Consider the following 14,197-nt stretch of genomic DNA (forward strand, 5'->3'; position numbering starts at 1 on the left):
CCCAGTGGAAAAGGACCCATGGGTGCTGGTCAACAGAGGCTGAACGTGAGCCAGCAGTGTGCCAGGTAGCCAAGAAGGCCAATGGCATCCTGGCCTGTATCAGTAACAGTGTGACCAGTAGGATTATGGAAGTGATTCTTACCCTGTATTTGGCACTGGTTAGGCCATACCTCAAGTGCTGTGTCCAGTTCTGGGCCCCTCAATTCAGGAAGGACATTGAGGTGCTGAAGCAGGTCCAGAGAAGGGCAATGAAAATGGTGAAGGGTCTGGAGCGCATGTCCTATTATGAGTGGCTGAGGGAGCTGGGGTTGTTTAGCCTGGAGAAGAAGAGGTTCAGGGGTGACCTTATTACTTTCTACAACTACCTGAAGGGAGGTTGTGGTCAGGTGGGTGTGTTGGCCCTTTCTCCTAGATACCAGCCAAAGGACAAGAGGACATATTCTTAAGCTGCACCAGGGGAGGTTTAGTTTGAACATTAGAAAGAAATTCTTCACAGAAAAGGTGATTAGGTATTGGAATGGTCTGCCTAGGAAGGTGGTAGAGTCACCGTCCCTGGAGATGTTTAAAGAAAGACTGGACATGGCACTCAGTGCCATGGTCTAGTTGACATGGTAGTGATCGGTCACAGGTTGGACTTGGTGATCTCAGAGGTCTCTTCCAACCTAACTGATTCTACAATTCTGTGATTCTATGTACACAGCCTCATTGTGAAATATTTCATTTAGTGGTCTTACCCGCAACTTTTTGAAGTTATTTTTCTTTTGTTTTGCTTCAGAATACAACCCTAAGATAACAAATGCTTAGATGTTTATCTAGCCATATATAGGGCTTGAAAATCTGCTGCGAGTAGGATGTTTCCCTGAGAAAGTGCCATCAGCTTCTGCCAAATCTAAAAAATACATTTCTAGTCCTTCTGGTTTAAATGAAAGTTTTCCAATGCTCTCTGAAAAGCCAGAAGGGAAGCAGAAGACGACTAGTACACAAATACCTGTCTGACCCACAACTTTTAAAGGAACCAATACATACAAAAAGCAGAGAAGGAAGAAAGCTCTTTTTCTTTCCACCAGCTATTGAAATATGATTTCTTATATATATAGGAACGCTTAAAGGTGGAGCATTCAGCCACAGTTACCCAGCTAAATCCAGCATCTCTTCTGTTTTTAGCAGCCAGGGTACTATTCTATTATCAGACTACTTCTTATGAATAATATTACCTCAAAATTAGTTTTAATTAAATAGAACTAGTCCTCTGATTACTAGGTACTCCTTAAAGTGCTTCTGGATGCACAGGTGAGATTGGCTAGAGATCTCTGAAGTTACTGTAAGTGAAATAACTCAAGTTTTTCAACATTTTGGTCATGTGAAACTATACAAGCACTAGGTATTATGGCCAGTACTTGAGAGCTTTTATGTCACAAGAACATCTGTTCTTCTTTGCAGGGGTGACATCCAAAGGTCTTTGGGTCTCTGCACTATTCTCTCATCTTAATAGATGATGCTGATGCACTCTGTAAGAACTTGTGAGAAAGCAATTGCTACCTCAGACTGTTACAATCAGCATACTGGGGAAATCTGTTTTTGTTACCATATGTGACACTAGGCAAGTCCCTAACCCTGTCTCACCTGAATGAGGGTAAAAGCAATAGCAGAGTCTACCTTCAGAGAAATTGGCAAGAGAAATAGTTTAGATTACACACCCTCAGCAGCTACACAGCAGGGAGCAGCACAACTCCCTTGCAAGTTTATTTAACGTATGCAGGGATAAATCTGCTCCTCTAAATCTGGCAGCTGCTGTAACTGTTATGCTAACTTTAACAGCAACTCCAAATACTTAATTCGATTTACTTAAAATTTTACTACTGCTATCTAACAGGCAGTGTATTAGGACTAAGAAAGAAAAATAAAAATCCAGGTCTATGAGTGTTTATAGTTATGTCCTTTCTAGTCCTACACAGAAAGTTTCACATGTTTCTGCTGTTTGAGACAGAACAGGGATAAATCGTTCCAATTCTGTCACGTTTTGCCAAGTGCACTCAGCACACTGGAGTATTGGCCACTTTCCCCATACCCCAATTAACAAAACTCTTTACAAAATCTTTTACACCGTAATACGGAGTCAAGAGAGTATATACATTAGTTCTGACTAGTAAAGAAAATTCAGAAATATACTGAAGTTTGGGTGCCTCTGAGGAAGACAACTGCACACATATCAAGTAATAATACTCTGTTTCTTTTGATCTTCTCAAGAGTTGCAGGCTGTTAGCATGAAATAAAGGTATGTGTGGCCAGAGAAATTTGCCTCACACAGCATTTTTAATGAATCAATAATGATAAATGGGAAAATGTTTTGTAGCCCTGACCACCAGCAACTTATTTACGTATTATGCCCCGGTATGTACCTCCAAGCCCTCAGCACAGTGCTTTTCCAGGCTCATCATTAGGCCAAATTAAAGACCATTGGATTCACTTGTATTCTTACCACTGTATAAGCAAAAGTATCCTTTAGCCTTTTATACACTTTTTTTACACACATTTTTCTACTTTTCCAGATAACGAATTCTTACAATGCCTTAATATATTTGCTACACAACTGTTTTATATTAGTACCCAGTTCTAGTATCAGCACATCTTAATTGCCAAGTTTTCCCAGTGAAACAATGCAATAATAAATTTACAGTAACTACAAGTAATTTCAGATTTCCATTTGCCTTGAAGCTTCTCAATATATCTCATTTCAGAGACAGATCAGAGAAAGAAAAGTTGATAAAAGAGCCAAAGTAAGCATCAGTCAAAACGCCACAAAGATTTGTGCAGTCCTACCAAAGCTTTCCATGTCTTTCTTAACTGTACAAGACAAAGCAATAGATCTGGAGTTTTAACAAGTCCTTTTATCTAAACAGAATTAGTGCTCATACATGGCAATGTTTTTCAGAGTATTGCTTTCCATTTCCTGTTTGTTGGGGGTTTTGTTTTTGTTGGTTCGATTTTTTTTGGCAATGAAAGTTACTTCAAAAGATTTGTCTTGAGTGTTAACCCTTATTAATGTTCTCATCCAGAGTACTACAAAAGATATCACACACCACAGTGGAACTTTCCTAGAAGTTGGTAGTTTTATTCCCATGCACATACATGTGGAGAAAAAGTAAAAAGGAAAATTAAAAAAGGCTGTTGAGAAAATCTAGGTGAGAATTTATAATAAATTAACAATAAATCAGGTAGCAGCCCATGTCCATTTCTATGGAAGACAAAAATACTTACTTTAAAGGAGCAAATCATATATAACTGTTTAAATCCACAAAGGTCCTTGATTAATGAGTATGAATAAATTGTTAACACATTCTGTGAGCCACATACTAACTGTTCACAAGCTGCAACCTGTTTAAGGCTACTGAAATGTGATGGGGGGAAATCCCAACCACCCACACCTTTTTTGTCCAGACAAATCATCCAAAAAGAAATTAATAAAGTTCGGTTAATAAGACTTCGCATCTTCAAAGAACCAAGTGCACATTTAGCTAATCAATTAATTCCCCTGTCTTGAATCCAAAGTGAATTAGAGGGATGGAGGCCAAATCATCAAAGTTCAGGCAAGCCTGATGAGCTTCATGCCACGGGGGCTGGCTGCAGCCCCGGCAACAGCAGCTCCAGCGCTCCTCTGCTTTATGGGGCGCCGCCCCTGCCACAGCTGAGTCCATCCAAGCTGTAACTCATGGAGGGGTATCTGAAAGTCACTTCAGCGCTCCCTGCTTGAATAGTGTTCACTTGGAAGCTCTGGTATAGAGGATTCACCTTCTAGGTGCTCTTTCTGCTCTAAGCCAGGGCCAACCGAAGGCTCTTAAACAAAAATGCAACCAGCTACCTCGGTGAGGGGAAGCAAGAGGCTCACTGCCTTGGCTAGGGTCATTGCAAAGCAGTTGCCACCATTGGTGAGCCAGCTCCACTCCAGCTGCCCGGGGTGCCCGGCCAGCCCACCGCTGTCCCGGACACGGCGGCTGCAGGACCTCGCCGGCCCCCCAGACGGCTCCCAAGGCCGCCTCAGGGAGCTGAACGGCTGGTGGAGCCTCCAAGTTTTGGCCACTGAAACGTGACACGGAGGCGAGGGGGGTATCACCACGCGGAAGAGGCAGGACCTTCCTGCCCAAAACTGCTGGAGTTGACGAGGCGAAGGTGCACACGATACCTCCCTGCCTCCCTCGGAGCTTATTCCCCCCAGCTCGCTCTCTCACTGCCGTGCCCACCGGGTTTGAAGAGCCCGGGCTCGCTCTCACCAAGGCGGGCCGGGGAGGCGGCCCCACCGCCGCCGCCGCACACAAAGCGACCGCCCGCCACCACCGGCTGCTGCGAGCGACGCCCAGTCCCCGCCTCAACCTGCAGCCTATGAGCGAGGAGGTACCGCCCCGAACGGCGGCGGGACCGGGACCGTACCAGCGCCCGCTGTCGCCCATCGCCGAGGGAACGCCGTGCTCTCGTCCCGTGCCGCCGCGTCCCGTCCCGTCCCGTCCTGCCCCGTCCCGTCCCGCGGCCCCGCGCCGCGGGGAAGGAAGCGCGAGAGCGGTGGGTGCCGCCGCCGGGGGAATGCGCGGGGGCGCCGGGAGCGCCGGGAGCGCCGCCGTTCGCGCCGTTCGTCCGCAAGGTGTCGCCGTCGGCAGCGGAACGCGGGCGGCTCCCGCCGTATCCCGATCCCGGTCCGGGTGCCGGTGCGGACACGGGAGCGCTGAGCGCGGGGTTGGCCGGGCCCGTCCGCCCGCCCCCCTGCCCGGGTCCGGCCCCGACAGCGCGCCCGCGGCAGCGGCGGCGTGAGAGCCCCGCTCGCCTGCGGGGAGGCGGTCGCTGCAGGGCAAGTGCTACTGATCATGTTCAGAGCCCCGAGTTGGAGTGGCTCTCTCGCCCAGTCACTTCCCTCAGCCCCGACTTGTTTATTTATTTTCAACTGCCCCGGGTGTTTGTGCGCGAGGTCGCAGCGGCGGGTGCCGGGGGAACACCGCTCCGGAGGCGACGTTTTCCCCAAGCTCGGAGCCGGGGGGCAGCGGGGAGTACAGAGTACCCAAGGGACTGGGGGGCTCAGCAGGGCCGGCCCTGGGACATCCGAGCACCCTCCCGGAGGATAAAGAGCGAACGGGGCTTTTGGCGCCAAACGCGCGGTCCCGCCCTGCGCGCGTGGAGGGGGGGCAGGGCCGTCGCTCCCGCCTTTCTCCCCCTGTTTCCTAGCTCTCCTTCCTGAGTGTGTCAGGGTTTTTACCGATTTTTTTTTTATTGCCTTTTGGGGGGTTAATAATATCCAGCAGCTTCAAAGCGAGGCAGTGACAGTCATCTGTCTGCGAGCAGAGGGTGGATGCGGAGGCCGGGGCGGCCGCGGGGGCCGGCGGGCGGGCGCGGAAAGTGCCACAGACACCATCAGCTGCCTTTTTTTTTCTCTCCCCTTCCCCCCGCCACTCCTCCCCCTCACACACCCACCACCATCACCAAGGAGGTAAGAAGAGGAAGCTGCAGGCTCTGGGCTGCAGGACAAAACCCCAGTCAAATAAATCCAATTCTCTATCGCGTTTGAGTTGCCGAGAGGAGGATGGGGCGGGAAGGGGAGTGCAGGGGCAGAGCGGAGCGTGAATGGGGTTCTCACTGAGCAGAAGGAAATCCTGGAGGATATTTGTGTTTTGGTTTGGAGCTGTCGCATTGAGATCGCCAGTGTTTTGTAGGTGCCTCTTTACTGCTTTGCATTTTAAACGGTTTAATGTATTTCCCTAGTAGAAAAATGCACAGTCCTGGAGGCGCTCAGGGGGCGGGGCGGGAGCGCAGCTGAGCCGAGCCGGGCGCGTTTCTCGGCGTTTCATCATAAGGCTTTTCAAGGATTTTTTCTTCCCCCTCTTTTGGTCTCCGTTTCAGCGTCAGCTGTTGTGAACCCAGCAGAACGATTTCCTTTCGCGGTACCTTTACCAAACTGAATGGAAACGCTGACTGGCGTCTTTGGACTTTAAGCCTTTTTTTGTTTTTGTTGTTGGGATTTTGTGTGTGTGTGTTTTTTTTAATGTCTGATGCAACGGAGCTCTCGGCAGAGGAATGGGGCAGTGGTTGAATGGCCGCGGGTAGTGAGTGGGGGTCTGGCCGAGGTAAGGGCAGCACCGTACATTCCCCGGAGTGAGAGAGCTGAAGAGCTGGTGTGTTTGCGGGAGGTTTGAGTGCATGAAGTGGCAAAATGAGCAGAGTTGTTGTCCTTGCAACCTCGCTGTTGCAGGAAAAAGGGGGAGAAAAACTTCCCGTGCCTTCTTGGCAAATCAGGAGGCTTTGTTGGTGGCGCCGGGGTGGTTTTAATGCATTTTGTGCGTGAGATTATTACATAAGGTTGATAATTTCTGTTGCTGCTGGATTTCCCCTCCTCTCCCCCCTCCCCCCGTGGTTTGTGTGCGGATTTCGCTGGCTCGCTTTGAGTAAGTGAACTGGCGATTTGCGAAGTTGCAAAGAGCCCCCCGCCCCCTTTTTTGCATCCTTCTCCTCTCCCCTTTGCACTGCTCCGCAGATGACAAAAGGAGTAAACTTCCTCTACTTTTGCTGGCATATTAAGAAGCCTTTCTGGAGAGATTACGGTATCAAAGCCATGCATCTGTCTGTAGTTTACTCTGCAGTTTTGAGCGTTTGAAGCGGTTTGGGGAGAGCAGGCGAGGGCTATGAGCACAGGCTGGGTTTGTGTCCCCGCGGAGCGGCGGGGCAGGCTCTGCACGGGGGAGCACAACCTGAGCGCTTTGCTTTCAATATCTTGAGTCGAGAGGAAAGGTATGAGATGCATTTTTTTCCTCAACTTGCTGAAGGCTCCCTCTGCCTTGCTATTGATGGTGGGATTATTATTTTTTTCCCTTCCGTTAGGAGGGAGTCACGGTCTTGGCTGCTTCTTAATTCGTATTTTAATTGTGGTGGTTTTTTTTTTTTTGTTTAGTTTCAGGTCTTGGGAGAACCTCTTTTCTTCTTCCTCTTGGTGGAAATACCCATAAAACCTGTCTTTAAAACCATTGCTCGACCCAGGGATCAGCAAAAAGAGACCCGTAATGCCAGGAATGGTCAGTAAAAACCCAGATCTCGAGTTCGACTCTTTGCAGCCCTGTTTCTATCCAGACGAAGATGATTTTTATTTGTGCGGGCCGGACTCCGCTCCCCCCGGCGAGGACATCTGGAAAAAGTTTGAGCTACTGCCCACCCCTCCCCTGTCTCCCAGCCGGGCCGGGCTCCAGGAGCACCCTCCGGGGTGGGGCCCGGTGGCGTGGGGAGGGGCGGCCCTGGGGGGCTGCCGCCCCACCGATCCCCTGGACTGGGCGTCCGAGCTACTCCTGCTGCCCCCCGAGGCCGACCTGTGGGGCGGCGCGGACGGAGGGGACTTCTTCGAGACGGGGCCCGGCATGACCAACAATCTCAACTCCATCATCATCCAGGACTGCATGTGGAGCGGCTTCTCCGCCCGCGAGAAGCTGGAGCGGGCGCTCACCGAGAAGCTGCAGAGCAAGGCGCTCGCCGCCGCCGCCCCGCCGCCACCCCCGGGGCCCGCGGGCGGCCCCGCCGCCGGGAGCGGCCGCACGGAGCTGGGCGGCGCCGTGCCCGAGTGCGTAGACCCGGCCGTGGTGTTCCCCTTCCCCGTCAACAAGCGGGAGGCGCCGGCGGCGGCCCCGGCGGGCGGTGGGGCTCCGCGGGGCGGCCGCTCGCCGCGCCCCGCCGGGGACAGCCGGGCCAGCAGCAGCAGCTCCGGGGACGACACGCTCAGCGACTCGGGTAAGCGCTCCATCACCGGACGGTGGGGGGGGGGGGGGGGGGGGAGGCTCCGGGCCCCCGCCAGCTGCCCCGCGGCGGGAGGGGGCGGCTGCGCCCCGATGGCGGCCCCCGGCGGGGCGGGGCGGCCGGCAGGCGGCAGCAGGGGCGGCCCAGCGCCGGGGCCCCCGCGGGGGCGGCGGACACGGCCCGGGGGCAGCGCCCGCCAGCCCCTTGTGCTGTGCAGGCAGGTCTGGGGGGCGGTGGGGCTGAAGCGTCACTGGGGAGCCGGCCCGCCCCGGGGGAGCTGCGTGGTGCCGGGGAGCCCCGGGCTCCCTCACCGTGTCCTCCCCCCCGTGGGGCGGAGGGGGCGGTGCGGGCCGCCACTGCCACCCTGGGCACGGGGTTTATGGGGGTGACCGTGTGCATGTGCCCTCAGGCGCGATCTGGAAAGACTGGAGCCGGGCTAGTGACCCCTTAGAGCAGCGCTTTTACTGACAGAGCCCAAAATGCCCAAAACGTCCCCTGTCCGTGCACGCAGAGGGGTCCACTTGGACTGAAATGCGGTTCGGCTTGTGTGGATGAGCTGGTCCCTATGACCCCAACCACAGACTTGGTGATCCGTCCCGGGTTTCAGAGCCTGCTGTCCCTTTAATGTCTGGTTTGACAGCTTTGGGTGAGGAAGCACTTCCAACAGCTGTCTTCTTGGCAGTGCACCAAGCGCCGGCTTAAAGGGTCCCCGGCTGGAACAGCTTCACCTTCTGCCTCAGAACAAACCCAGCGATTGTTTCGTTTTCCGGCTGCTTTTCTACCAAGCAGGGGCTGTGTTGTGGCTCTGTGCTTGACTTTTGTGTCGCAGCTCGACGATTCCATTCAAAATACATACATTCTGCCTAAAAATTCTTTTCTGTCTCTGTGATTATGTGGGTGGTAGCCCTGCTTTGATTAAAAATCAGACGTGTTTTAAAAAACCCACCTCATTAAACTTTTTAAGTTTTCAGAAATCACTATTCTTTGCTCATTTCGTGTGCATTACATTACTTTTACAGACTTCTATCTGACTACATATGGTGGGCACACCCTGGTTTTGCCATCAGTTAATTTATTACTGCTTTTACTGGATATATTTTGTCAATAAATACATCTGGAGTCATACTTGGTCAGAGTATTTTCAGCCAGAATAACATCTAATTTATTTTCCATTTTTTATTACCAGAAGATGATGAAGATGAGGAGAAAGAGGATGAAGAAGAAGAAATAGATGTTGTTACAGTGGACAAAAGACGCTCATCCATCAACAAGGCTGTTACCACCCTTACTATTACAGTGCGTACTAAAAATACTACTATTCCATCAGTCACGACACAGCAGAATGGACTGATTTTAAAGCGTTGCGCACCAATTCACCAGCAGCATAATTATGCCGCTCCTTCTCCATACATGGAGCCTGAAGAAGCTCCACCGCAGAAAAAGTTAAAAACCGAGGTGCCCCGTCCAGTGAAACCCATGATCCAACCAAAGCCTAAGAGTTCAAGTCCTCGAAACTCTGATTCAGAGGATAGTGAACGTCGACGCAACCATAACATCCTGGAGCGTCAACGACGTAATGATCTACGGTCAAGTTTCCTCACACTAAGGGACCATATTCCAGAACTGGTTAAAAATGAGAAAGCTGTGAAAGTTGTGATCTTGAAAAAAGCCACTGAATATGTTCATTCTCTTCAGGAAGAGGAGCAAAAATTATTGCTAGAAAAGGAAAAATTGCAAGCCAGACAACAACAATTGCTAAAGAAAATAGAATACAAGAGGACTTGCTAAACTTTTTTTTGTTTTGGTTCTTTTTTTTTTTTTTTTTGGCTGACCAGGACAGTCATTGCCACTTTGCACATTTTTGATTCTTTTAAAAAAATTGTGTTTTTTGACGTTAAGAATGTTGGTTTTAATTTCAATCCAGTCCCTGAAGTAATCAACAAACTATATTATCCGGGTACGGAGCAAATGGATGTTCTTGCAAGGAGTTTATTGCAAGACTACCAAACAACAAAGAACTGCCTTTGTTTTTCTTCTTAAGAACTGTAGATGGTGGGGATTTTTTTTGTTTAATTGTTGTGAGCATTTGGAGCTGCTGATGACATCTAGTTGAGTTTTAAAATGTTCATTTCTAAGTTTTATGGTGCTTATGTTCTAACAGATGTTACTTTAGGGGTTGGCATTTTGTACCCCCGTGGGAATTTCTGTAAATACCATCTACACACTTGCCTTTTGTACATGTCTTGGGTTATGAGAGGTGGCTTTTGCTGCCAGTATTAGACTGGAAGTTCATACCTAAGTACTGTAATACCTCAATGTTTGAGGAGCATGTTTTTGTATACAAATATATTGTTAATCTCTGTTATGTACTGTACTAATTCTTACATTGCCTGTATACTTTAGTATGATGCTGATACATAACTAAATTTGATACTTATATTTTCGTATGAAAATGAGTTGTGAAAGTTTTGAGTAGATATTACTTTATCACTTTTTTGAACTAAGAAACTTTTGTAAAGAAATTTACTATATATGCCTTTTCCTAGCCTGTTTCTTCCAGTTAATGTATTTGTTAATGTTTGGTGCATAGAACTGGGTAACTGCAAAGTTCTGTGTTTGATTTCTTCCAACAATGTACATTTAGTGCTGCGTCTTATAGCACTTTGAAATACCTCATGTTTATGAAAATAAATAGCGATTACATGATGTGCCATTTACTATTTTTCTTTTAAATAAAATCTTTAACTTTGCAATGTTGATTAAATACAAAAACATGGTCCTGTATCCTGGACATTTCAACTTGCAAACCACAGGTGATGCTTTACGAAAAGTCAGCTAGGCAGGACATTTCCATTTTTTGGTTAAAATCAATTGTAATAAGAACAATTTTCCTGTTATTTCATACCTGTGATGTCAGGATCATCCAAGGGGACCAGATATCACAGGTAATGGAATGACTTACAAAGACTTCTGGAATACCCACTGTAACCAAAGAATTGGGAGGGGTCAGAAACAACAGGGCTAGCATGCTTCTGATAAGGGGCTGGCCTCATTGTGGGACACAGGTGGATGAGTATATGATGGAGGTACACCTGCCAAAGGACAGAAAATGAAATATTGGTAGTAAACAAAGATTTTCCTTGGTTTCTATTCTTTACATTACAAAGGGTTTGAAGCTGTCCCATCATTGCATGGAGGAATTAATGTTCCTGTTGGTAGCTAAAGATCCTGTTTGTTACTACTTGTGTTAAGTCAGTAAAATTAAAAATCCCAAGGAAGATACAGAGCCATGAAGTGTGTGTGAAATGAACATGAAACTTGGCAGGTGGTTGTCTCAAGAGGTGGCATTTGGTGTGACAGGAGCAAGATGTGAAAGTCCATGTTTGGTCATTGGGTTAAACACCATGGGACCAAGGAGTTGCCTGTACAGGTATTTGTGACATTGTCTTTCCTCACTCTTGACTCTGAAAAAGAAGGTATGAATTAATGACCAAATGGCCAGTAAGTCCCTTGAGGATCCACTTGCAAGAAACTAGTCTGGGACATCTGCCCCTACTTGAGCCACAAAGGAAGTTGCTTGGTGATGGAGGTACAGAAATCTCAGGTTTGCTATGAGGGAACAGTAAGTGCAGTGTGGGGGCAAAATCACCGCAGTAATGGGTGTGCCATATGTCCATCCCTATAGTTTGTTACGTATTCATAAACCTTGTTCTTGGGCCCCAGCCAGTTTCTGTACCATGACCATTGGGGACTGTACTTATAGTTCAGTCCAGTAAATCCAGACCTTTAACAGGCAAAAATTGTGTGACACTGGATTCAGCTAGGCCTACACAAGTTTATGGCATTTGAAGAACTGGCCTGAATAGACTTTAGATCTAAATTTAGTCTTGACCACAGTCATTGCATATATTAAATCTTTATTTTCATTCCCTTGATGTGTACTTTATCATGCTGCTTCCACTTTCCCAGTACAGTGAAAAAAACAAAAAAAGACAGCCTAAGCAGAGACAATTGGTCTGGACAATCACAGGGTACATTTATTTGTACTAGCTAAACCAATTTTCAAACCGCATTTTATTAGCCAACTGTGGTACTGTTTTCAAGCAAGGTATAAGTCACATGCATCTTCTTGAAGAAGGAAAGCTTCCCTTCCCTTCCCTTCCCTTCCCTTCCCTTCCCTTCCCTTCCCTTCCCTTCCCTTCCCTTCCCTTCCCTTCCCTTCCCTTCCCTTCCCTTCCCTTCCCTTCCCTTCCCTTCCCTTCCCTTCCCTTCCCTTCCCTTCCCTTCCCTTCCCTTCCCTTCCCTTCCCTTTCCCAAACCTTCCCAAACCTTCCCTTCCCAAACCTTCCCTTCCCAAACCTTCCCTTCCCAAACCTCCCTTCCCCTCCCCTCCCCTTCCCTCCCCTCTCGTTCCCCTTCCCCCTCCTGAAGAACTTCTGGTCTAAGTCCTCCACTCAGAGCAAACTCTGGGTCAGATCACGTTGCTCAGAGTCATGCAACCAAGACTTGAATATCTTAAAGAATTGAGATTCCACAGCCTCTTCGGACAACACACGTGGTTTTGACTACCATGACTGACACAAATTTTCATACTATCTGCTTGGAATTTTCCTTGTTGCAAACCTTGTCCGTTGCCTCCTGCCTTTTTGTGTTTTAACCTCCTGGAAGAGTCTGGCTCCACCTTGTCTGTAACCTCCCATTAGGCAATTGAAGACAGCAATTACTTCTTTCTCTTCTTGAAACAACCCAGTTCTGTCTTCTATTGTGGTAGCCAAGCATTTAGAGTATAATAAAGGTGTCAAATACTCAGATTTGTTTGGATATTCAACACAAATCCCATCTGAAAGCCTCTATTTCGATGTGGGAGTCTTGGCCTGTTTCTTTAGAAATCGGTTATAAACATCCAACTGATGTCCATGGAGACAGAATCTGGCCCCATAACGCTCCCATATACTGTACTGTTTGCTGCTCTGTGCTGTACTAGGAGTACTCTGGGGTTGTCTTTTTTTTTTTTTTTTTCTTCTTCTTTTAAATGACTTCATGGAGTTAAGAGGTTTGTTTTCATATTGTCAAGGACAAATGTTTTTGGTAAAAAAAACACCTCAGTTGTAGGATGTTAGTAAGTTACAGTTGTTAAATAGAAGATTTCTTTTGTATTTACATGATAAAAAGAATTGAGAATGGTAGGAAAGATACCTTTTGAAAAGAAGAAGTAAACAATGAATTGTGTAATATTTTCTGAAGAATCAGTACAGTATCCAGAAGGCTACATAGAGAAGGACATAGAAACATAGCTGCAGCTGTAACAAAAGATCCTTCTGCATGCCTATCTAGAGTGGGGAGTCAGTCAAATGATGAATTGAGACAATATTACTTTTTTTTCCTTTTTTTAATATACATATGTACATTTACATAACAAATGCAAACATATCTGTCTAGAGAATCAGTTAGAAAATATGGCAAGTACCTAATAGCTGCTTATTACAAAGCAGGTATTGCTGATTCCCAAAGGGAAAACTTAATTAAATTGATCTCAGTCTTATCTGATCTGTTATAAAAATTCTCAAGTTTTTTTCATACAAGACAGAATTTGCTGATGGAATCAGGTGGTTTCATCCAAAATCACATATCCTAGAGGATGGTCTCCTTCCCCTTTTCTGTTTATTTTCTTAAAAACACCACTAAGAACGCAAGGGACTTGTAACACCAAAGTGAAATGATTCCTCCATAAACTAGTATAAGTAAAACACCAGCGGGAGAGCTTAAAAAGGTGAAATGTGTTAATAGTGTCATTACCACTTGGTCACCTGTAGCCATGAATGCAAAGGAAAGTGCATTTCTCAACCCCCACGCTGCTGTTAGAGCAACTTATCACCAGGTCTTGGCTGGACTGCTTGAGATTTCATGAAGTATGAAAGTTGCTTCTCGTAAGTATACTGATAAACCAAGCTAGAATAAAATTACTTTAAATGGATCCCATTCTTAAGCTTGAATTTCCTGGCTTGTGGCTGGTTTAAATCAGAAGATGTAATTTTGTTTAAAATATTCATTTTGAGATAGCTAATGACTTTTTAATCTACCATTGCCAAATGCCACGTGATCTATAGCTGGGTTACTTCTTGTGTCCATTTCCCCTTTCCCTTTTCGCCTTTCCTGTCTCTTCTCTCGGGAACCCAAACCCATCAAACTTAAAGGGATCTGAGGTGTCACAGCAACTCCTTTAAATTAAGTAGGGATTTCAGTAGAAACAGGAGATACACAGCACTTCCAGAAATCTCACAGGAAAATAATGGTATAGCACATGGAAGAGAAACTGATGGTAGGGCCAACACGATGTTTTTTTCTCAGCACTTCTGGCTACTCCTGGAGCATTGACAGGCAGAGCGCCAGCTTTGCCTGAACAATTCTCTGAATTCAGAGCCCTTGGTCTGTGCCAAGACAA

The 14,197-nt window shown here is 47.4% G+C and overlaps 1 protein-coding gene across 6 annotated transcripts; it reads left to right on the plus strand.

The window, feature by feature from the left end:
- The first annotated feature begins 4,467 nt into the window (after positions 1–4,467).
- Positions 4,468–10,461, plus strand: MYCN (MYCN proto-oncogene, bHLH transcription factor). 6 transcript variants are annotated; one of them, XM_064650556.1, is made up of 3 exons: positions 4,468–4,554; positions 6,926–7,749; positions 8,942–10,461. In XM_064650556.1, the coding sequence occupies exons 2-3, from the start codon at positions 7,035–7,037 to the stop codon at positions 9,541–9,543; spliced, it is 1,317 nt and encodes a 438-aa protein (XP_064506626.1). In that variant the 5' UTR covers positions 4,468–4,554; positions 6,926–7,034; the 3' UTR covers positions 9,544–10,461. The 6 variants fall into 6 exon arrangements, with proteins under 6 accessions (XP_064506626.1, XP_064506629.1, XP_064506630.1 ...); XM_064650559.1 differs by lacking the exon at positions 4,468–4,554 and adding an exon at positions 4,701–5,470; XM_064650560.1 differs by lacking the exon at positions 4,468–4,554 and adding an exon at positions 5,483–5,689.
- The last annotated feature ends 3,736 nt before the right edge of the window (positions 10,462–14,197 follow it).

This window comes from Pseudopipra pipra, chromosome 3, assembly GCF_036250125.1.
Source record: "Pseudopipra pipra isolate bDixPip1 chromosome 3, bDixPip1.hap1, whole genome shotgun sequence".
Taxonomy (NCBI): domain Eukaryota; kingdom Metazoa; phylum Chordata; class Aves; order Passeriformes; family Pipridae; genus Pseudopipra; species Pseudopipra pipra.